The following is a 25,352-nucleotide window of genomic DNA, read 5'->3' as shown; positions in this document are numbered from 1 at the left end:
TATCAAAAACTGTAATATTGATTAAAGTAGAACTTATTAAGGATTCTAGGAGGTTGTGACAACATACAGTCAACATGGTACTGATTACTTTTGCTGTCTCATCAACGTTGTCACAACCTTCTAGAAAGTTGTCAGATGACGTTGTCATAGAAGCAAATCTATTTAAGATTATGTACCAGGGTTTGATGCAATTGATTGTTGAGGCATGTGGTTTACACATTGATGGTTGGTGTGAACTAAACTTTCCCTGTTGGGCTAGCCTCATAGCTCCAGTGCAAAACTAAAGTAGCAAACTTCAGACACCAAACATGCTTTGTTTTATTACTACGGTTTGGAGTAAGGAGAAAAGTATCACCTTACCATCAGTTTAACAAAACCAGGACAGACACAAGGCCAAAATGGTGGTCATATGACAGATCACTGTCAAATTTTTTTCTGCTGCTTACACACCAGGCTGAGCCAGTGCTGCATGTCATTCAGTTAACATTTGCTGTGTGAATCACCAGCGTCATACCACAAAGACAAGATGTGGTTAAGATCGGTTTTTAAACACTTCTGGCACTTCTCATCATTTCACCAAACCAAAGTACTGCAGGTGTTTCTCTGGTAAATTACCTGAACCTTGCTTTCTTCGTAATGTTGTTTTAATAAGCGATTTGCTTCATGTATAGTTTTATTTACTTATGTAGAGAGCTGTTAAGTAGTAGACAAAGAAAATAAGACAAATTTCAGTCTTCAGGTTTCATCTAAATGTTTTAAAGCTCATATAACCAGGCCAGATGTTACTTCTGTTAGTTCTGTTTTTTGCTGACTATGGTTTGAGCTCTACTGGAATACACAGGGCAAAATCAATATCATGTTCCCATAAAACCCCCACAAATATCCCCAAAAACTTGCCTAATGTGCTCCTGGTCAATTAAGCAAGGCTGTGTTCAATTAGTTCCAGCACGAGTTTGGCTCCTAGGGGGCCTTTGCTCTTTGCTCTGCGCTAGCGAAGGACATTCACAAGCAACTAGCCATCCAAGACCGGAGGTGCCAGACCCATGCAGCCATTCATCTGTCATTTAGCACTAGGAGAACTGGTGGTCTGTCAAGTATTCCCTGAAAATCAGTTCTAAGAGGCCATAAATTTGATTTTAGTGAGAGTGACACAGATGTGTTGTAAGGCCAGTGTGCAATTTTCGAGCCCTACCCCCTTTCTAAGGTTAAGTCTTGCTGGTGTCAGCGGCCTTAGAGATGGAAATTCAGCAGAAAAAGTGAATTTTGAAGGCGCATGACTATTGTCTGGCAGCTTAGCTTTGGCCAAAGTCGCAGAGCTGCTTTCTTTGAATGATGGATTAGTAGCAGTTCTGCAGTGGATGATATGGTGTGTATTAATCCAGGTCCGACAATATTAAGTTCTAGAGCTGTCACTGTTAAACACAGAAACCTGAAAATGAACGATGTGGAGTATGACACAGCACAGAAATTTTTTGCTGTTTCCAGATGCTGCTTTGAATAACCATTGCTGTGAGTGCCTCCATCCTGTAGAAAACCTCAAGAGCTCTCAGGGGCATTGAGTTTTAGCAATTGGCTTTCTCTTTTATATTTAGTCATCTAATACGTCATTGTGCATCTCTCACTTCTCATTTCAAAAGAATTGATTTGATTAAGCTTTGGGGCAGTGTGAGCTACAGTAGTGCTGGGTGATGTATCATTTTCACTAATGTGTTGTTATTGATGTCACACAGCACTATTAATTTTCTGATCGCTAACAAAAGTTTAGCATGTTTAGAAAATAAATACAAAAAACACAAAAGAGAAAAAGTAAGGAAATTACGTTGAACAACAAAAGTGAAGAGATACATAAAATTGGCATGCACTACGTTTTCAAATAAACGCTAAATTAAAAAGACACATTCACATGTTTCTTAAACAAGTGTATTAAAGTTGGCTGCCTAATTATGAAAGGTAGCGTGTTCCACAGTTCATATGCATAATAAAAAAGCAAAAAGAAGAGGCCTCTCCACTTTTTCTGTAAATTATGCAGGGTATTTGCAGAAGGACAAAATCTGCAGATCTCAGAACACATTTTTGAACATAGACAGACATTTGGTGAGCTTTAAAAACAAGTAAAAGAACCTCAGTATCTATCCTAAAATATTTGCAATCAGTGAATCAAGATGTGTGCTTCTTTTTCTATGATGCATTTTGTACAGGTTCTAGGGGATGTATTTTTGGGGTGTCCTTTGATGGAATGGAAATACGGTAATTGCGTGTGATCAGCCTAACTATGAAAATGTATGTAAAGGGAGAAAAGTAGCGGCCCTATAATGGAATCTTGTGGAACTTGTGAAAATTTTAATGGTAACACTAAAATTTTTAGATGAATGATTTCCCAATGCATCAAGAAACTACCAGTTCATCAAATATGATTTAAACCATTCTAAAGCTGTGCTTGAGACCCAGTTTTTAATTAATTGGATCTGACTCTTGTGATCTGCTTTGTCAATGGATCCAGTAGTGCAGCGTTCAGCACCATGTCGTGAAGCAGACAGCCATGTCTGTCATTGGCTGGGTGCTTCAGAATGCATTAAATGAATTGAACTAAATAGTTAGTAAATTTTCTTTCTGAAATTTTTACCTGGTCAACATTTGCAATACTGTGCATCGTTTATTTAGTGTATTTTTATGAAAAAAAAAAACATGCCCAATCGAGTAAGAGAGTAACCATGATCAGGAAGAGTTCACAAACTTTATTAATTAATAATTATCTGATACAGATATCATGATATTAAATGCTGCCCAGTAAATTTGTGACATTGTGTGCAATATATCATCCGATCGCACCCCCTAGCCATTGCCCATTGACGATGCTATCGCCGGAAGGCTCTCCCATGCTGGCACACTGACTGAGATGTATACTGACTGTGTTTGCTCCGTATGCTGACAGATTGAGGATCTCTTAATCAATATCTACTGCACATTTCTCCAGTAACCCATTTCAGTACGGCAGGTTAAGTGGTAACGCTGCATTACTTGCTGTGCCTGCTTAACCCAGAGAATATAAACACGCTTTGTGGTCAGAAGCTTGAAAGCTAACTTTGTTTTCGGTATGGTTTGGTTGTTCTGACAACTGATTTAATAAATTGTGTATTTGCAGCCTATAAATCTCAAAATAATGTTAAAATAATAAGTGACAAAGGCCTTACCATGTGAAGTAGCCTAAACACTACTGTTACAATGTAAAAACCTTCTAAACCACGTTCATGATTCACAAGGGAAGCCATTCCGAGTGTGGAAGGCAGCACAACTTTATCAGTTTAACAAGAATGACAATGGGGAAAAAGCACAAGTTCTACTTCATACAATGTTTTCAAACCAGGCAGCATATCAGGGCTGGGGTCATATTACAGAAACATCCTAACGTTGAAATCTTATCTGTTTATTCACCATGATAGCTTTAGTTGGGACTGAATGTAGGACAGTAGCTATGACAGAATAACAGATCCTATGTTCATGATCTCATCCTAACTCTAAAGAAGAAGAGCATTACAAAAGCATCCTACCTAGACAAAATTTCCTAAATACTGTCCTAACTTTAGGACAACCCCTATCTCTGTCCTTACCTTTCATTTCTACTGTTAGCCGTTCTATTAAAAGGGTTAGGGTTAGGGTGCCAGTTTCACTTGTGAGAGTAATTGTTTTTGTTCTAAGTATGTGGTTTAAAAAAATCCAGATACTGCAAATGTTCTCCCGTTTCCACTCATTACCTGTATGTTACTGTTGATGAAAACTTACCAAATAAAGTATTGCAATGATAGTAATGAAGAAAGAGGAGACTGGGTTGAACTTGGCTGTTTTTTTAGGAGGAATAATGTTGGCACACCATCTAAAGTCTGGGGAAAAGGAAACCGACTCTTAAACATCAAGGGGAGGCACAATAACTATGGGCCTCATTCACCAATATCTTCTTAAATTTGTTCTTGAGAAAGGTCCTAAGAAAAGGTCTACGTCAGATTCCTGAACTGTTCACGCCTTTGTGCTCTTGTCTGTTGTTACCTAAGAACAAATCCCAAATAAGAAAACATTGGTCAATGTCAGAACCACTTACGCAGGTTTTAAGAAGAAATTTCTTCTTAAGAATGGTTGGTGAATGAGGCCCAGTGTTCTTTTTCCAACTTCCAGTTTATCAGACTTTTATTTTGACAACAATTGCTGCCTAGCTAACTAACTTACATTTTTACAGTATTTGCTTGTGTTTCAGCTGTGTACGTATCATCAGTTGCTTAACAACTGATTATCGATTTAGATTGAGTAGTTTAGGGTTTCCTAACTTGAGATATAATCTGTAAGATAAGACATAATCTCTAAATTAAATAAGACTTGCTTTTGTAATACATATTTGTAAAAAAAAAAAATCTTATCTTGACTTTGTCAGATCTCAATTTAGGATGAAGGTTAGGAAGTTTCTGTAATATAGCCTCAGATTCAGGATATAGACTGAAATTACACATTAAAAGAAAACTCATTAAAAGAAAACAGATTGTGAGACATATATAATTACTTTTGTGCATCTTAAAGCGTGCTTTTAGACAGCACGGTTTCAGACATTTAAAACTTGATCGACAGTCAGGATAGATGGAAACTATTGGTGATTGTTGATACCCAGCACTAATCTAGTGTCCTCACAGTTTCTATCAGTATCAAAAAAAGTTGCGTGGCCATGCTACAGTCGCTAACCACTGCTTCCACTTGGTTTTTTTACAATAAAAACCAGGAGAGGGCTCATCTTCTGCAAACTCCCTCCCCTTTTCCCTTTACCAACCTCATTATTAACCTGAATATGAGTCCATTTGTTAGTTCCACCACCAGATGGATACTCTTTTGATACAGCATACCTACCATCTTTCGAACACAATAGGCCATAGACTGTCTTTTTTCAGCTGATGAGTCTATTTGCTCCTCCGAAATTGCTGTCTTAAAACATAATAGTTCTTGAAGCACACTGACCGAGGGTGATTATGCATGCTCAAACATTCACTCGCAAGACGTTTAGCCTGAATTATTAACAACAATGGCAGACACTGAAAATCCGGGGGAAATCTTAATTAGTGCACCTCTAATAGACCAACCATGTGATTTTACTTCAGAATTTGCATTCAGTTGGCAGCTGCAATAACTTGATCAAACAACTTGTTTAATTAGTTTTTATAGCTTTAAAGACATCTGGACAGTGCCCTTGCATGACCTCATCACTTCAGTGGAAAATCGCCCTTACATGTTTACATCTCATTTACATTAGCCACCTCTCTGCAGCTGTGTAATTAGAAAATCTAGACTGATGTGCTCTACTTTTTATGTTTGTGTTTGATTGCTGTTGTTTCATGGTCCATTAAACCCTAGTTTAATGAAGTGAACTTCAGAGGATCTTTAATCATATCTTTACAAAGGTAAAGATATGAAAATATCCATGAAGTAGTACTGCCTAGAGACTTTAAGATGTGTTTGTCTTGTGTGTAGCCTCAGCCTTTTTCTGTGTGTACTCCATTATAAAAATATACATTACTGTGAAAAGTCAGAAACTATCCTTCAATTATCATTCAAAATGGCCGTTAAGTACACATTATTAATTTTTCAGGAGCTATTTCTGAGGAGATTAGATGTAAGACAATCCACTTGCATAAGAAAGAGGAAAGTCAAAGGAAAGTCAGTTCAAAAAACAAGAGTTTCCAATCTGGAATTTCAAACATTTTCTAAGAAACAGAGTAAATGGGATTCCTAACAACCATACAAGACCCGGTAGACCATCAAAACTGTCAAAATCAGATAAACACTACTTAAAGATTTCATGGAGAGAAAATAAAGCTCCACTCTTGCTTCAAATCTAAAAAACCCACAGGTGGTTCTGTCCATCATTCCACTGTGAGAAAACAAGTCAAACTCAACACTATGAGTCTGAAAGAATGCATAGCGATTGAGAGCTGTTACTGAAAAAAGGAAATAGACAAAAAATGCAAATAAAACAAAGAAGCTGCTGGTGTTCTCAGAACAGTGGACTGACCACCCCAGATTCCAGACCTCAACATCACTAAATATGTATGGGATTACTTAAATTGCGAGAAGCAGAAAATGCAACTTTGGAGGTGTGGAAAAATATCTCTGCAGATTTCTTTGAAAAAATGAAATCCAGTCTCTCAAAAAGAATGGAAGCTGTCATATATAAATGAAGTATTTATTTATGGATATCCCATATTTTTTGACACTATTTGAAAGCTGCCTTTTACATCAAGCTGCCTTTGCGTCAAAATTTCATGATATATGCCCCTAAAAAAACATACATTAAAAGTTACAATTTGTGTTATTACCTTCTTATAAAGTTGTCTATTTCAGAGATACAAGGTTTGTTACAGCATTGACAGTATGTGTTCTACCATAACACATGTTGGAAATATGCAAAGTAGCACTGCTGCTAAGGATAAAAAAAGACAGCACCAGCCAGTGAAGTTAAATGAAAGGATGTCTGTTGGTACACTTGGTTGATTTCATTGTTGATCCATTAAGAAGCATCAGTAACAAACAGTGCTGAGTCAAGCAGAATCAGTGATGGGGTGATTTCATTACAATGAGACTTCAGAGGGTTATTTGTAGAGTTTCTGCCAAAAATCCAATTCCCATGATCCATTGTTCTGTTCCAATAATTAATGTTGTAATGCTGCAATTAATAAGCTAGCTGATTCTTTTAACTTAGATTAGCTTAGATTTGATTAGCCACCATATCATATCTTAGTCATGTGAATTGATCTTGGTTCAAGTGAAAAGATACTGTTCTATTTTCTTTTTGATATATATTTATGTAATTACTTCTCCTTCTGTTTCCTCAGGGTATCCTACTCTGTACATGTCTCTGATGATTACCCAGGTACAGTTAACATGTTTATTCTTCATTTTATGATATCAGCAATGAATTTATCACAGGGCTGTCACTATATTGCCACTGTATTGGTAATCGAGTAATGGACAACCGTTTTTGGTGATTAATCAAGTCAATCACATTTTTAATAAAAAAATGGACTGAGCAATAACTAAGCATAGCCTTTCTAAATACTAACATGTAGTCCAACCTGTAACAACAATTAATTGAAGAGGTAAGAGAACATGCCTCTGCACATTTTTGTACACAAAATACTGTTTATACTGTTTATTTGCTCAGTTTAACACATTAGATAAAATAATAAAACATAAAATGTGGTCTGTGCAAATACTTTTTTGTGCACTAAATTTCATAGGAAATGTCATTTAAGTTTGTTCCCTGTAGAGGATGTGTTAACTTAATTTTACTTCAGCAAAAATTGTAATATGACCAGGGGTATTCAGATGTTTTCATGTGACTGTGTAAGTATGTAGAAGTAATTAGTGATAGTATGAACTGACTTCAATTAAATGCACTTTAAAATCATAAATTTTCATTTAAAAGTTAGTAATAGTAGTAAAACCAGTACATTAAGAAAGTTACATCTTCATTAAATGCCACAGTTTGAAGTGTCTGTGTTTGCATTTATTTGGCATGACATCTTGAAGTGCATATTTGGACGTCCTGTAGAGTCTTGTTCCGCCACTGTGACAGGAAGCTGGAGTCATTTATACAGGTTTTAATTCGGTCAGTGAACTATAATTGGCCTGACAAGAAAGCTGCTGCAGGACATGTCACGCGAAAGGACAGTTAATGTAGCTGTACCAGACTACCCACTGCTTCACAATGAGTGAGCACTTTAGTGGTGGTTTTACCAAGGGGGCAGTCTAAAATAGTACTTAATTTTCTCTCACTCTGCTTAATTCCACAGGCACTTCAAATTTGAGTGAATAACTGTGGATATCTTTGTTGCACTGCTCTTAAAGGCAGCAACTTGCTGCTGATCGGTATTGCTATGGATTACTATGGGTTGTCTTAGCTTTCATGGCCCTTTGGTTTTGGCCATGCTAGTGGTTAGAGAGTTCAGTTATAGCTTGAGAGAGTAGTTCCTTGAGGTCATAGTATAAGCTTGAAGCTACCTTAAGTTGTTTTGGACAGAAACAGCAAATCTGCACAGCGTAAGTGTATTTGCTCAGAAGAGGTGGATAAGATGACGATGTACTATCATTATCATGATATTACATCAATATAGACTTTTTTTATCTGTCAATTGCCAATTGACAAGTTTTTATTACTTAAAGGGGGTTTTCTTTGGGGATTGTTTTGCCTTATAACACCCTTCATGTAACTCTCCACCATGAATGGATTATAAATAGTATGTTTAAACTTTGAACTCAGAACTATCGCAAAACAATTCTCAGGCAGCAAGCAACATATTTGTCAATAATTTCATGTAATAGCTTTCTGTAATGTAGCTTTTAGAAGCGTTAAACTCTTCAGACGTCTGGATCACCACCACTGTGAGCAATTCTGAATTAGTACATTTTTCTAGAAGGGAGCTTTTCGCATCAGACCACTCTTATTGACTCAGTTTACATCTTAATCGTTTCATTACCGAAATCGGTATAATGTTTATACCGATATCAGTATATTGGTATAATTCCCAGTTAATTTTGATGTTATTTTGTTTTCACTGCTGTCTACAATTACGTTGGAGCTGCCTCATATGGCTTTCCCAGTAGCAGAACTGTTTAAGTTTTCACCCTATCATCAGGAGATTGTGAGTTTAGGTTCCACTGGTGCCGCAACTAAAAAAGAATTATTGGCAGTATTTTCAAGAACAGCGATAAAATCGAGAGTTGTCAGTTTCAGCCGATTAAATTGTCCAATTGATTTATCGAGCTCTATTTCCAGAACAGATTCAGACCAATTATAGAGAGCCAGTAAACATAACCAGTATATAGTAGCTGCTTAAACTTTATAGTAACAAGCAGCTGACGCTTTTATCTTATTCTACTGAATTTTTTTTTTAGATTTTTCCTCCTCTCCTCCAGAGGTGTCGAGTCAGATTTTGTGGGACGGTCCGGCTCAATGTTTAGGCCCCAAATATAAAATGAACATTATGCTGATGAAGGCATGATGACAATAATAGGTCATTCACTTACATTCTCAGAAGACCTGTCCTTCACCAAGTTTATGTCTCTTTGAATGCTCATTCAACACGCAGGCAGTCATCATTCACCACTTGAGGAAGGGGTCTGTGTCACAACCAGTGTTACAAAATGTTCTCCTACATGTTGTGTGCAATTACACATTTCCACCAGAGAAATCCATCCAAATCACTAAAACTTACATAGTGTAGACTTTAATAGTTCATTTTGCAAATGCTTAATTCATTTTGTCCAGACAAGTCTCAGAAAGACTGAATTTTGTGATTTATATTGCATATTATAGAAGTTTTCAAGCATTGCACAGTCATGTTTTTACTGTTTTGCGTATTGTATTTGCGTACATTTATTGCTCACTGTGGTTGATATGTCTCTATTAGATAATCCTTAATTTTAGGCTTAAGTTATCTGGCTAACTAAGACATACTGATTTGTGAAACACCCACTTGAATTCTTCTTGTTACCCCTCCCAAAAAAACAATCAAATTCAGATCTCTTAATGGGAAAATCTTGTCCATAAAAAGACATAAAAAGCATTAGAGCTGGGGGCCAAAGTGTCTTCTCAGTCTGAGAATGACCCCGATACTCTGATACAACATGCATCTGCGACGAACAAGAGGTTTTTCTCCGAATCAAAGGCCAGAGGATGCGGATTCTCTCTTAGCCCTATGAGCTGAGGCTTAATCCACAGCCCAGTGGCAGACAGTCAGCTTTGCATAAGAATGTGGACTTTCCTGGCTTGGATTTGGACATTATTCACAAAGTCAGCGCAGGGTGCAAAGATAACCCCAAAAATGGTGGGTTGTTTAAAACACATTCCAGAATTTGTCATTTAATGAAAATCCTAAGTGCCATATTGAGCGTTTTTCTGCTTATCAGTGTATAGTGTTAAAAATGGGCCTGGAGAAAGTCTTTGTCGATAAATCAATTATGTGTCATAATCAAATATATTGTAAATCCTTTTTTATTACATAGAGATGATAGAGTTTGGGCCAAATGACATGTTGATTTTCTAAGTAGAAAATAAGTAAACACATCCTCTATAGAGAACACACTTCTGCACATTTTAGTGCACAATTACTATTTTTGGTGCAAGTTTCAGCATAAGTAATTAAAATGCAAATTTTATGTTAAGTTTGATGTGAGATGCTCAGTTCTGATTCAGAATTCACAGTGATAGTGATAGGAACCAGATGTCAGAAGTTTAATGTCTCATGCCTCACAGAAAGTTTCATTACATGAAATTGTTAGGAATATGCAGCCTGATGCCTGAGATATTGTTTTGAGATAAGACCTTGGCCTAATATATATCCTTAAAATACATGTGAAATAATAGGTACATGCATGTTACCATCATCAACGTTATATATAAAAAAAATCAGATTGTGAATTGTGAAAATCTGTGAAATTCCCCTTCAATTTTATGTTATATTGTTTTCCAGTGTGTGAAACTCAGTTAAATTAAATATATATCATGCACTAAAAATAATTAAAATTAGCAGAACTTATTTTCACTTCAAACCTGTGTTCCGGTGTTCAAACCTTTGCATACGACTGTATAATAATATCTGTGTGCCTCTTTCTCTTGCAGACAACACCTATGTCTCCAACTCTGAGAACGACGATGAAGTATTAGTCACAAGAGATCCTATCCCAGTGATTTTCCACAGAATAGCAACAGGTAAAACCTCTGTTGTATGATATAAATGAATACTTTTATGGTAAAAAATGGATGTATGCATTATGGCTGTGTTGAAATTATAAATTGAGATGTTGTGGTTTGCTCAGTTTCTTCAACATTTAAATTAGCTAAAACTTATGCATAAGGATATACAAAGACCACACACAAGACATACATAAATACAGCAACCCACAGATATCTCTATTAGCAAGAACTCAACATTATTGGAAATGGGTCAAAAACACTGGATTGAGACATCCCTACTAATGAATCAAACTGAGAAATACTTGACTTGACCTGAATCCTGATGTACAAACTGTGCTGAGTAGAAAACATTTAGCCTTGATTTCAGCAATCTTGAGCTCTGTCAAGGACCTGTGGAGGGTGTATTATTCAACAGTGTAGGAAACATTTCCTCAACAATGACGATTCTAGTCTGGATATGCAACCAGACTGGAATCATCTTTGTCCAGTTTTTTCAGTGTAATGCTGAAAACATCTTTTGATAGTAATTTCAAAGTTATAGGGTGCAAATGCCATCAAGTATTTCACATGCAAAAAGAAAAGTTTGTGAAATCTATAGTTTACCTAGATGTCTGCACAAATGCTTCCTAAAATGTAGTGGTGTCAAAGTTAATAACCCATTAATACAATAAATGAATAAAGCCACTAATTTTGTTAATGCATTTTCCTGGTTTGACCCTTTAAACCTGAAACCCTGCTGCTACCACACTGTTACTTACTTTGACTGATTCCACAACTGCAGCCCTTTCGTTAAAATTCACCTTTCAAATAGGAAGTTTCATTGATTGCTTTCTTGATAAAACCAAAGTTATTTCCAGCTACTGCAAATCCATGAATTTGTTTGTCACCAAAGTACATTGTGTCTGAGGTATCATTTACATGCAAAACTCGCTGCTGATGCTGGAAATACCAGTAATTCAGCAGACTACACTGGACAGTACTCGTGGGTGGCCTGCAAATAAATCAATTAGCAGCAAGCTAACAAGTAACACAGAGGCAGCAGTCACAGAGGAGTTGGAACCATTGAAAGTACACAATACAGTACAGTAGTCTTAAGGCTTCATTATACTCCCCTTACATGAATGAATACGTTTGTTTCAAACTATGTAACAGTCACTGCCCACATACCTCCAGGTGTCCTTTTTCACTGGCATGGATGTTAAGCGATACATCCATTAGAGGGCAGTTTGGAGTCAGAAGGTTCTGACAACAACAAACATGGCAACAGTGGAGGTGGTCATAATAATGTACCAATTATGAAAGAGATGAAAGAGGCAGCATTGTAGACGACGATGTTCCGTGAGGCCATTAATTACTTCACAACAATTTTCACTAGGCACTCCAGGACCAAAGTTGCGTGCCCCTGATGCATGATACATACTCTCATTGGTTGGAACATGCAACCACTGTTGCTCTCACTGGACGATTGTCTTGTTTCATAGGATGATGAAATAATGGTATTGAATCAGAGGAAGTAATACATACATTCTGATGAAGCTTATTTTGTCCAAACCTTTGCATATGACTACATAATGTCCACCCGAATGAAGTGCATTCACACAGTTATAGCTGAAATTAACACAAGCGTATTGCCGTAATAGATTTTATTCATGTGAATGAATAAAATGAAGTACACATTTGGCTAGTGCATCCCTTTATTCAGTGTACTTTAGTCACAGTATATTTTTAGGATGTTTTGGTACTTCGTCTGCTCTTTTTAGCTAACAAATTGCAGTGCATTCTGCATCTAATCAAGTCTAGATTTTCATCGTGTCATCCTCTTTACTTCAGAGTTTAAATGTGGAATCAGACAATAGACTAAAACTGCATCCTCTCTCAGTTAACACTGCAGCTATTCTGTTTCTCAATGCTTAAAGCTCCACAGATACAATTAAACTTGTTGACATTTTCTTGTGTTATGTGTCATGGCTAATGAGCATGTGCACATAAATGGCATGGATTAATGGCCTGTCAGTCACAAGCCAGACTTTTCCACTTTCGCAGTTTTGACCTCTCTATCAAACACGAGTTTCACTCGTTTGCAGACGAGTTGTTTGTAAGCATAACTTTGTCTAGACGAAAGATATTCCCCCAGCAGTGCCATTTTTACTCTGTGTGACTGATATAGAGTAGGCGCTAGACTTTTATAATTATTAGCAGCATAGCTGGCTAAAGAGTGGGACAATAACACTAGCACAGGGTTAGAGCTCCAGGCTCTAGACACCCTGAAGCTATGGAGGTTTAACTCCCTGTAGTGACAGCAGATATAAGATATAAATCCTTATCTGGTGCTTTAGTGCATAAGATGGGAATGAGTTAGTCAACAAATAGGCTACCCTTGAGAAAGACACTTACTCACTGTCTTCAAGAAGTATGGCTGACCCTGGCTAGGTCCAGCTGTGTGCTTATGACAGTGATGTATGCCGCTTGATAGGGCTGGGCAGTGTATTGCTTGTTAATTGTTCTCTTAGTAATGGCCTTTGCAGTAGAGGAGGGCAGTAGGACAATATTTATCATTATCATTATAAATGACGTCACGATATGCAGAATTTCATAATTATGCAGAGAACTTAGCAACTGCATGTTTTATTAGAAAGACAACATAATTATTTGAATTTAACTGGATTTAGTGTAGTGAAAATTTGTGAAAAAGGAGTTTAAAACATTATTAAAAGAAACAGAGAAAATGAGACTCTTAACAACCGTACAGGACCTGGCAGACCACCAAAACTATCACCATCAGATAAACAGCACTTAAAGCCTTCATCTTCAAGCGCTGCTCTTTTGCTACAGATCTAAAAAAAATCTGCAGGTGTTTCTGTCCATCCTTCCACTGTGAGAAGACAGCTCAACACTAGGAAAGGATAGTAGCTGTTAAGAGGCCGTTATTGAGAAAAGGAAAAAAGTAGACACTAGAACACTGACACTAGAGACCTGAGATGTGAAGTAAGGTCTTATGGACTGATGACTGAAAGACTGTAATTGGGATTACTGGAATCGTGAGAAGTTTGAAATGCAACAAACTTCTAAGACTGCACTTCAGAGTTGTGGAAAAATATCCCTGCAGATTTCTTTGAAGAATTAAAAGCAAGTGTCTTGAAAAGAGTGAAAGCTGTAATAAAGGCAGGGTGGTCAGTTGTTTATTTGTTGGTGGGCTCTCTGTATTTTTCTCAAATGTCTTCTGCTTTTTTCCTGATGCTGAAAAATGAACAAACTATGACTATAAATTAAATAAATTCAGGCTGGCCTCATATGTAATCGTATGTACAGTCAAAGGTTCCAACACCACCACCATTGTAGCCTCTCACTCTCGCTCTTGTTTATACAGCTCGTGGATTCTTGTTACACTGGAGGCTCTCATGGGCAACTGGAACTTTTCACTTTGCTTGAGGCATCGCTTTAAAAGTCATTTAAAAACTGGCATTTGAACAAGAGGACTACAATCACAGATTCTAACATAACATACAGCGTGCGAGCACCTGGGCTTCAGACTGGACTACTATGGACGGTTCAAAAGGGTCAAACTAGGAAAATGTGTTAACAGCATTTAAAAAAATAGTGACAGTATTAATTACGCTGTCAGGACAAAAAGATACTATGCAGGTTCATTTTTCATTCATCAAGGTACAAACAGTGTGAAGGTACCCGAAGGTACAACAACGGTTTTAAGGTCCAAAAGTCAAGACAGGGTGTGTGGATATAATTGCAATACAGTGTCATACAATTATGTTTTCTAGCTAAAGGTACTGAAGATGTACCCCTGAGGGTACCCCCAGTGACTTTAGAGGTACCAGCTCAGCGACAGTTTAATACCTTTTTTCTGAGATTGTAGTGTGTAGTTTTTACATATTGCAAGATACATCACAATTGCTATATCTGACAACATAATTGCAAATCTAGAATTATGTCCATATCATGCAGCCCTACCATAGATCAGTTTCAGTATGCCAGGCCTGTGCAATATCTAGAGTTATGTTTAACGTTGCAATTGCTTGTGACAGGCAGACAGATATGTCAGATATGTACCAGAGAAAATTTGGTCCCAAATTAGATCACTGGCTCATTGTGTTGAAGTTATCATCATTGGTTTCTCATTTTCTGCAGAGATAAGGATCAATAATGATGCCACCAGTTGTCTTTCCATCAAGTCAAAGCTTCAGATCGACAAAAACCCGGTAAGAGAGATGCTTTAGATTTTAGTTTTTTTTTTTCATTCATATGAATTTCACATGCTGTAATAAATTGTCTGGTGAATAATACAAGTACCCTGGAAAAATGACTTTTTATTCATATCTTGCAGTGCCATTATGCCATAGAGGAGGACTCAGAGGGCGATAATGACTCTGAAGAGTTCTACTATGGTGGTCAGGCAAGTGCAGATGAACCTCACTGGGATATTTTATGTCTAATTGGAAATATATCTGGAAATGAGATTTTCTAGTACCCAGACTGTTTGCTTCAAAGGTCAAGGATGAACAATTCCAGGCAAACCCAGTGAACCTAGCTCTTGACTAATAATGGTATAAAATGAGAGTTGGAGTGAGAGTCAGATGATGAAAGACTAATTTAAGGTCACTCATACTCATCACGTGCAGTATGACCTTTAGATTTGTGAACTTTAGCCTAAACGACAGTTCATATCTATGTAGGTACTTAACAAAGCGAGAGTAAGAAGTGAAAATGGCTTTCGGAACCGACCCAGGCCAAGGACACTTTAAATTTCATGCTAAATTTCCCCCTTGCCTTCAATGGCTCATATAAAAGAACTTTTGGCTTTGTTTTGCTCGAGAAGGCTATTGGCCCATTCATCAAGCAAGGTGAGAGGAGGTTTCAGTCATATGAATGAATGTCTGCACAAGCGACTCCCTCCTAAATGACTCATATGCCAGCTCATTGGAGGAGATCCATTATGGTAAAGCCGCAAAGAGTGAACTCGATTTGCCCCCAGTGGGCTGGACTTGTGGCAGGCTTTTTTGACTGATTAGCAGACTGTCGTTTGGATGGAGATGCATACCCTAATGCCCTCAGTGGCTGTGAATGCACACTGGCACTCACTCACAGTAATGTGGCCCCATTACAGCTCTGACATCCTCTGTGCTTCTGAGAGCGCTCAATCACTGAAGCTGCGTCATCTGCGGACCGCACTTCACAGCCTCTAGGGAACAGAGGAGAAGGTGCTTTGAGGTGAAATACAGAAATCAACTTATCATCACTTTATGAGATATGGACCATGTCCATGTTGGTAAACATAGAATCAGTGCCAGTTGCTTCAGTGTCTGTTAGGTTGTCTCCACCAGCTCCATCCAAACAACAGGCTACAGTACCCACGCAGTGCTAGGGTTGGGCGGTATAATGGGAATAAGGCATACTGCAGTATTTGAAAATGAGACTGATATTTGAAAATGATGACGGTATTTCAAGATTATGCGTCAGATTTCTATTCCACATCTGACAGGTACAATGAACGCATTCCACCCATTTATACATTAGAGGGGTCACTCATTAGTGGTGTGGGAGCTCACTGAGAGGTAGCAGTGATAGAATTATAGCCAGGAAAAGCCTCAGATAAAGTTAGCATAATAGTGGCTCAGTGTTGGCTGAGAGCTACACACACGTGAAAGAACACGTTCCATTTCAGCTTTCAGTGTAACACTAGAAAATTGTGTACTGTGTTCACATATTTGTTGACTATGTAAGTGAAATAATTCGGGACAGAATGGCATGAAATGCTCTTGAAACAAGTGGATACCGCCCAACACTCCTTAGCTTGCGCTTAGCTTGCAAGGTTCAGTAGTTGCTGGATTTGGTTTGGTCTGCAGGAGATAGCTGACATGCCTTCTTTGATATAATAAGACTCTGAGTGAGTCAGAGGGAACCAGGGAACCAGTCTCAAAGCAGGATTTGTTGCTTAGCCTGGTAACTTCAAGCTTAGTTTGATTTAAACCTGGATTTTCTCTCACAACGGTGGGTCACTTTTTACTGGGCTAAAACACTATGGCAACTTGTTGTATGCCTAACCTGCTCCAGTGCAGGACTTGTTTGGGATTTCTCATTATAAAAAACTTTCAGGGCAAGCTTCTGAGCAATCAGGGACAGCTGAATGACCAAGGAGGACCCCTCCCATCCTTTTTTCCCCTTTGTGACGTCTGTGGCGTAAATCACATGAAAAATATCACTTTTCATGTTCGAAGGAAACGGATTTCAAGAATTAAGAACAATTATTACTCCAGAAAGCACTGACATGGTGTTGTTTTTTATAATTGTAAATGCTTTATTTCTATATTCTCACATAGAAGCATTTCTCTTTTCGTCTTTGAAAAACAGGCCGCTCAACTCCTACTCATCTTTAATGAAATTGGCTGTTCATCGTAAACGTCACAGTTTACTGTGCATGAGGATTTGTCATAGCATAAGTATTTAAATGAGGGTTAAAAAAGAAAGTTGTTAAAACGTGTTAACCGCTGTTGCATTTATTAGGTTTTGTGAAACATCACAGATTTTGTGGAACATCACAGATCCACCACCATACTTTCGTAAATTTTGAGTGCACATTTTTTGCACTCAGATGTTTGTTGTCAAGAACCTCTGTTGTTCGAAAGGGTGTTTGTCCTCTGTCACCTCATATACCACACAGAGATAAGAAGCGTGACTCTTTGGGAGTTTTTTATGGTTCAGGTTTGCTAAAAACATGCCAATTACATTGTTTTACAAGAATTTTAGGAATACCAGTGTTATGTCACTGCAGTTAAACATCTCTCATATTTTTTTTTCAGTGCAATATCAGGCTAATCAACAAGAAAGACAAATTTCCGGAGTATTTTTTACCCCATGTCTCCAAAGAATCAATTCCCTTTTATCAGACAGGTGTGGTTTAGAGCAGCTATCGTAGTTTGTGATTGTGTCCTGTGATGCCTCCATTTGACAGCCTCAGTGAAGCCTTACTGATCAAGATAGTAGACCAGGTCAAGTGACTAAACTGGTAAGCTCTGTGACAGACAACATAAGTACATGTTAAAGAACAAAAAAGGAATGTAACAAAGGGCAGATGAACAGCTTAAGAAAGTAAAAGCTAACCAGGACAAGGATAGCCAGTGACAAATCAGGGAAAAATGGCAAAATGAGAAATATGACACAATGTAATACTAATTCAGAGGACAGGTCACAAGTTATTACCCAGGATATAGGCTTGCATATTTTCCATCATCTCATAGTTGCTTTCATAACAAGTATGAAGGCTTATACTCACTGGCTATGACCATTCTTTTTCTTTAATGTTTGAATCTGTTGTTGTGCTGTCTTTAAACCTAACTCTTAGCAAAGAAAGAAGGATTTGTGTTACACATTCATCTGTAGCTTGTGATTTGTATCTATGAACTTTCCTTATTATTAATGAATGGCCGATAATGACCGATAATTTGATTAAAGGGGGCATGTCCTTGAACATTTGTATGTGTTTACATATCAAAAAAAGGTTAAATAGGGAATCACAATCAGAATTTGTAGAATTTTGCTCCAAATACACAATGTGTAATTGGTTAGTTTATTATTTTGATTATTAATGATTTGCGGTGCAATTTTATGATGTAAATAAGTCAGTCATGCAGTATTTGAATGCTAACATAATTACAATATTCTAAATAGCCAGGTGCCTCTTACTTTTAATGTGGCACTTAAGTTCATTCATGTGGTTTAAATAGGGAACCGTTTAAGAATGTAAAATGCCAGTTTGGGCCGTTAAAATGCAAATAATGTTATTGACCTAATACAATTGACTGTAAATGTGCTAACATGTTTCATGTGCTCATTAGGCCCACATAGTGCAACTTCAGGTTTAATTAAGGTTCAATTTTTCTGTTTAAAAAAAAGGAATCTGAATCAGCCATAAAAATTCATGATTTGTGGATTACATGGCCATTTTCCAACCTCCAACCAGTGTTACCGTGCCTTTAAGCCCTATGTTCTGATTGGCTGGCTTGTAATGTGCCTTATTTAAAGACATTAGGGCCGAAACACTCCTTATAACTTCAAAACGAGTGAACAGAGCTAAACCCCTGAGGGCTAAATAGGTAGGTATATGTAAATGTGTTTTTTGTGAAAACCAACGTACTGTAAATTAAGTACGGCTGTTTGTGCACTTTAGTTTCCATAAATGGACTATATGGACTGAAGAGTAAACAATACATTTAGAATCATTTACAAACTACAATGTTAAATACTGCAATAAACTCTTATTTAAAAAATTAGAAAAATTATGCTTTCCATACCGTTTAAATACACTTTTAAAGACCTGTCATTTAAGGGTAAATTTAGGGGATTCTATATTATTGCCCACCATTTTGTACACATGACAAAGGCCCATTAGACAACACTGTTCTAAAGTTGGTGAGATTCAGTTTTTCAAAAACCGAATGGACAGTCATTACTGGAGAGGGCAGTTATTAATGTTGTATTCATTTTAAGCCTCTTCATTTCACACAATCATAGAGGCTGTTTGACATTCTGTCTGAGAATTGCCAGAAGAGATAAAGTCTCCATTCTTCAAAAAGTACTATATCTGCTGCTGTACTTTTTTAGCCTATTGTCTAGGACAGTATTCAGTATTCATAAGGAGTAAAACTAGTTCTGCATTCCCAGTCATTTTGAGATTCGTGTACAGTGCTTACTTCACATTCATATTGAAGCTGCTACAAAGACTCAGCTTTTGATCACACTTTAAATTGAACTGGACACCAAAAAGGAAAGAACAGGAACACAAATAATAATTTTTAGCATTCTCTCAATTTTGATTCTTGTGAATTGTGTTTTGGAGTATGTATTCACATGGATTAACCCTCAAAGCTGAACTGTCATAACCATCTTATTATTATTATTTTTATACTTTGACAATAGATAGTTATGATGCCCTGATTTTCATGTGCTGTTTGATGTGCAGGTCTCTGTAAGTTCAAATATAACAGCTTGCTGTTCGAGGCATTCACTGACTGGCTTTGAACAAACATAAAGATTATTCATGGATCTCATGGGAGATTTTGAACGCTGTCTGTGTTCCTTTTCTTCCAGCTTCTCCAAAAAACAAGTTTTGCCCTTTTTCATCTTCTCAGTGAATTAAAAAATAACGTCCTCAAGATGGCAGATAAAAACGATTTATCTCAAAACATATTTTATGACTAACTTCCTGGCTCAAGGTTGAAAACTGTTCCTACTTCGGCCAACGAGCTGTCCTCAAGTTTCTCTGCCAGAGTTGAGTGAATGCACCACTGCCTCTGTGCATTAGCATCTCTGGTTTAGCATCTGCACCCTGACCTGTGCTTGTGTGGTTTGTCCCTGGCAGGTGAATTATGACGGCGAGCTTCACAAACACCCCCAGCTGGAGGCTGACCTGGCAGCCGTTAGGGACTTATACGGCCATCATGCAGTATCGCTCAGGTACGTTGCCTTTCTCTTGCTTCAATTGTATGGTAAGTGGAGCTGATAAAATGAACAAAAAGTGTAGAAACAAGGAGCTGTACTTAATGAAGTGGCTGGTCGGTGTACTGGCCAGTGTTTTTAAGTTTGCTCAAAATTAGCAAAAATTGTCTCGACTAAAACAGTCACTAATGAAACTATCACTACCAGTCATTTATTCTCATTGCTTTTGACAGAGCTTCTTAACCTCTTAGCTATCAGAGCTGTCTGCTAAGCTGGTCATCTGAGAGCTAGTTAATTAATCTACATTCTTACATGAGTTAAGCTATACTAATGCTAAGATGAGTTTGGATATACATCTATTTAAATAGCAATACCTGTTCCTATTAAATAATGGATCAGATTGTCTAGATTAGGTTATCTTGGTCATAAAATAGAACTTTCACACTAATACTGACCCATGAAATGTCTTGCCACAGCCCATACTGTAGTAGGAAACCACAGTACACCTCAGCTTTTTTTGTTTTCTCTCCTTGACATTGACATTTAACCCCTGGGCCAGCATTTATTTTACATTGCAAAGAGGGAGTATCAATGTGGCAGCCAAGTCGCTGCCACAATGTAGTTCTCTGTATACATATATGATTGAAACAGGCTTATAATAGAAAGCAATGGGCAGGTGCTTCAGCTTCTATTTCTAGCATCCTTCAAGCCAACATGGCTTCTGTTCTTACACTAAATATTGGTAATCATGTTGAAATGATTGTCTGTGGTGAATTGTATGCTACTGATGCAGCAAATTAGGTTGAAAAACACTGGAGTATTCCTTTAAATTGTGCTTCACAATCCCAGCGGCTCTTTACATGAGACAATGTACAAAAACAAATCACCCACCTTTAAAAAAAACAATATCAGAAAAGACTAATTAAATGTGTGAAACTGTTTTTTGTATATGTGAATTTCTGAAATGATAGCATCAAGCAGAAACGTTGACTGGATCATATTTTGAGAAATACTGTACCCCACCAAAATATTAAAATGGGAGGGGCTTGTAGTATACTAGAATGATGTGATACATGTAATCAAAGCTGTCCTTACTAGACTTTATTATCATTCGTAATTATCATTATCATTATTAACAGTAGTCAACGTGTTTATCATTCGTAAACATGTTGACTACTGAGGAGACTGTTCAGTTCCATCATCCCTCAAAGGAGTTGAGATTAATAACTGTCCCATCACATTTATTTATCAGTCTACTCAGGCTTTAGCAGAGCTCTGAGATTAATAACTGACCACATTGATTTATCACTCTACTCAGGCTTTAGCAGAGCTCAGTAACACTGAGACTAATTACTGATCATCACATTGATTTATCAGTCTACTCAGGTTTAGCAGAGCTCAGTAACAGATTAAGAACTGGCTCATCACATTGATTTATCAGTCTACTTAGGCTTTAGCAGAGCTCAGTAACCCTGTGATTAATAAATGATCATCACAAAAATTTTTCAGTTTATAGCAGGGGTGTCCTATCTTATCTGCAAAGGGCTGGTGTGGCTGCAGGTTTTCACTCCCTCTGCGGATAAGACTGGACACTCACTGGTCTATAATATCTGTCTGTCCTGGGACAGAGAGTGGAGCCTGCTCTCGAAATGATTTCTATAAAAAGGGGGTGGGGAACCAAGGGACAGACTTTTAGTCCCTCGCAGATTAAGCAGTCCTAGCAGATTAAGACTTGTTATCTCACACTTTCCAACTTATTTCTGTAGATTTTCTGATGAGTGAAATATTAAGAATCACACCCAAGAAATTAACTTAAACAACCCATGCATTTAACTGTTACTAGGGGATATAGATAACAAAACAAACCTGGAAAGATGGAAGCATTTTGGATTACTTACCCACCCTTTGTTTTGCCACTCTTTGTGCTGACACAATAAAGAAGAAACAGGTAAAACACATTTGGATGAGGGTCGTGGATGTGATGTGTGATCCGTGTATAGTAGTTTTTGTACAGGCACCTTGTCTCACTGTAAACTCCATGCAATAAACAGCTACCCTCAGACTTGGATGCATTTTTCTTTATTTTCTTTCTAGATTTACCTGGTTTTATGGCTCTAAGTTTTCTTTGGATCCTATCTTTTGAATGGATAGGATCCATTCAGATCGAGTCTACCAGTATACACTGCTAGATTACTATTTGACTAGGTTGAAAAAATTAATAGAACAGTTTATATACATTGAACGGTCTGAAACTCGAGTCAGGAGGCAAAACATCTGATCCTGTGCCCCTCGCACAGATGTTCTCTTCCAACTGTCGACTCTGACTTCCCCAAAATCTAAAACTAGTACCGACACGGCCAGACTGAGAATGAAAAATCATGTGGTGAAACCTCAGTTTAAACTGACTCTGAACTAGGGGTGGGCGATATGGAAAAAATATTGTAATTATGATTGCAAAACACAAAATGCATTACAGTATTTACTTTTTGTGTTGTTTAGGTACTGATGATATACACCATCAGAAAAGTGTTTTGTGACTTAATTTATCACAATGATGATAAAATATTGCCCAACCCCTGCATATAGACTCTAAAGCAACTTTTTCTTTTTCACTGAGTGGTACCAGCTCAACTCGACACGACACGATTGTACTTTTTTGGTACCAGCCACTTTGCTTTTCCGCTCAATTTAGCTGGTCGTCATAGTGACGCCACATGGAACTGCCATGACGTGAAGGAGATTTTGTTCAGAGACTGATGGCAGCAAGACAAAAGACTGCTGACGATTCTGGTTGCTCAAAGGCAATGCAAGGTGGTCTTCTAACTTCATAGCTAACATTATCACCCTTAACACATGCTGGTGACAATTTTCTCTGGCCAATCAGTAGTCGGCAGTTTTTCCACATCAGCTTTTGGTATCGACTCAGCTCGCTTGGAACCTCAAAGGAGGGGATACTAAAAATAGTACCAAGTACCAGGTTTGTCTAATGAAAGTAGAGTCAAGTAGAGTTGAACCGGTGCCATGCAGTGGAAATATGGCTTAAGCAGCAAAAGGTTCTACATGGAACAATAAAAGGTTCTATGACTTGTATCAATAGCAGAACCCTTTTTGTGGCTATACAGAACCATTTTTTGAAAGGTAAAAGAACAGTATATACATTAAAGATTTTCTATTGTAGAGAACCATTTCACCATGAAAATAAAACGGTTTTAGTGAAAATGTAATTTGTACAATTTGTATAAACTTTTGTTCATCTTTATAGTTTAAAGTAAGTCATACTGCGTCCTAAACCACGTTAACAAGTCTGAGAGACCTTAATGAAGAGCTGGATGTAGTTTGAGGTTTTGAGGATGTATTTATGGAAAAGATTTGATTAATTGTTCTAGTGTTTGTTAGCAACATTAGCCTTGTTGCTCCAGTGGTTAAATAGGAAACAAAATATGGACACTGAGCACCTCTGAGGTACTAGTACACTATGAAGAACCGCTTTTTTTAAAGGGGTTGAGAAAAACATTACCACAAAATGTGGGAGAGGGCAGAAAAGAAAATAAAGCAAAAAACCTGCATCACTCTTAGAAACTCTAATTAGCATATTTTTTTGTCAAGAGAAAGGAATGTTTTATAATTGTGTTTTATTGAATTTGTTTTGGGTTTGTTTTGAATCCTTTTTGGGGTTTTTTGAGCAAGTATTCACCAACTTGCTTTCGCAATTTTCATTTGGAATAAGAAGCACCTTTGTTTTTTTCTCCCACAGCACAAGTGAATAAAATAGAATAAAGTAGAGAAGCAAAATAACAACATTTTGAAGAAAGGTCTGAAACAGCTCCCATAGCCAGCATATGAGTGTAGCCCTGAAGCAGCTGCTTAAATATTCAAATCACGCAAAATGAAAGCACTAAAACATGTTACTTATCTCCAATGCCTTCAGGGAGCTGCTCGCTCAAAAGCCCATGTGTTTATTTAACTCTGTTAACTCAATCAACTTTCTAGCACAGCCTCAGCCGTACGTATTGTGCAGTCTTGAATGGGGAAACCAGAACCTGCCATAGCTGCCATCTTTCTGCCCAGTCACTGCCACTTGCCTTTGCTATATGTCACTTAGACAAATGGGCAGGGCCTGTAGATTCCCCCCCCACAGGCATTTCCGTAGCTATCCCCCATAGGGTATGATTTATGGGTAGTGACACCCTGAGCTGTGCCCTCCTCCTCCATGCCCTCCATCTCCCCATGCTCTGGCAGGGATACCCCACTCAAGGTCATGCCATGGTGTCCCTCAGCTTTTTCATTTAGTAAAGTTAGTATAGTTAGTAGCCAAACAAGCCATCTTCTGTTTTATTTTCTTGTCCATTGAACCAGTGAAATATTTTAAAGTGTGTCGGTTGATGTGATCACACAATGTGTTATCGCTGTTTTGATTGGCTCTTTCAAGATGCTTTTGATGGTTGTGGCTGAGTTTCAGTTGAGCTGCAGGGTGCTTTACATTATACAACTCAAGTGCAATTTAGCAACTAAAGTTGCAGGAAAGCCAGTGTTTGGTGTGGTTGATTTACAGAATTATTGCCATGTCAACAGTCCTGATCAACGATGCTATATTTGCATCAACTTTTCACCTCTTAATTGTGTGCACATGCTATCGTTAACAGAAGTCATCCACAGGTCAGTCTCAAACACAGCCAACCATTATCAAAGCATTTGCAAGAGCCAAGTACAAATGTGAGAGTTCAATTGCATAAACAGTCATTGCAAAGGAAATGTGTATGAAAGCATATCAGTATCAAAATTAAAAAGAAAATGTAATACGTAAAATGGCAATGCATTTGTATGTTTACATTTAAATTTCCCACTCATATATGCAATGTTGAGCTGAGAATTAAAAAGTCAAATTCAGTACTGTAATTTTATTTGGCATTTGGTATACTATACTATACTATACTTGTTTTCACTCTCTAATAATGCATTTAATTTGCATTATCAAGGAGAAAAAACCTAGAAAGATAGCAGAATTCAAATGTATATGGAAAACAGCGCCTCTCCTCTTTGCAATTACATATTCTCACTTGTACTGCATTCATTCATTCATTCTCTGGCAAAATGCCTTTGAAAATGCATTCAACCGATCTGTCAATCATCCCATCCGGGCAGGGCCAACAGTACGCAGTATGCATTAATAAAATTGTTT

General features: G+C 37.5%; 1 protein-coding gene across 1 annotated transcript in view; it reads left to right on the top strand.

Annotated features, from left to right (window-relative positions):
- Positions 1 to 25,352, top strand: part of parp8 (poly (ADP-ribose) polymerase family, member 8) — a 66,860-nt gene that overhangs the window by 12,228 nt on the left and 29,280 nt on the right. Inside the window, exons 3-7 of the mRNA XM_036598421.1 lie at positions 6,864 to 6,901; positions 10,652 to 10,741; positions 14,870 to 14,940; positions 15,066 to 15,134; positions 20,097 to 20,191. Of these exons, the coding sequence (XP_036454314.1) occupies positions 6,864 to 6,901; positions 10,652 to 10,741; positions 14,870 to 14,940; positions 15,066 to 15,134; positions 20,097 to 20,191 (363 nt within the window). The remainder of the gene's footprint in view (positions 1 to 6,863; positions 6,902 to 10,651; positions 10,742 to 14,869; positions 14,941 to 15,065; positions 15,135 to 20,096; positions 20,192 to 25,352) is intronic.

The sequence above is a fragment of the Colossoma macropomum genome, unplaced genomic scaffold, assembly GCF_904425465.1.
Source record: "Colossoma macropomum unplaced genomic scaffold, Colossoma_macropomum, whole genome shotgun sequence".
NCBI classification, from domain to species: domain Eukaryota; kingdom Metazoa; phylum Chordata; class Actinopteri; order Characiformes; family Serrasalmidae; genus Colossoma; species Colossoma macropomum.
The sequence above is the reverse complement of the archived record's forward strand: the minus strand, read 5'-3'. Positions and strand labels throughout refer to the sequence as shown.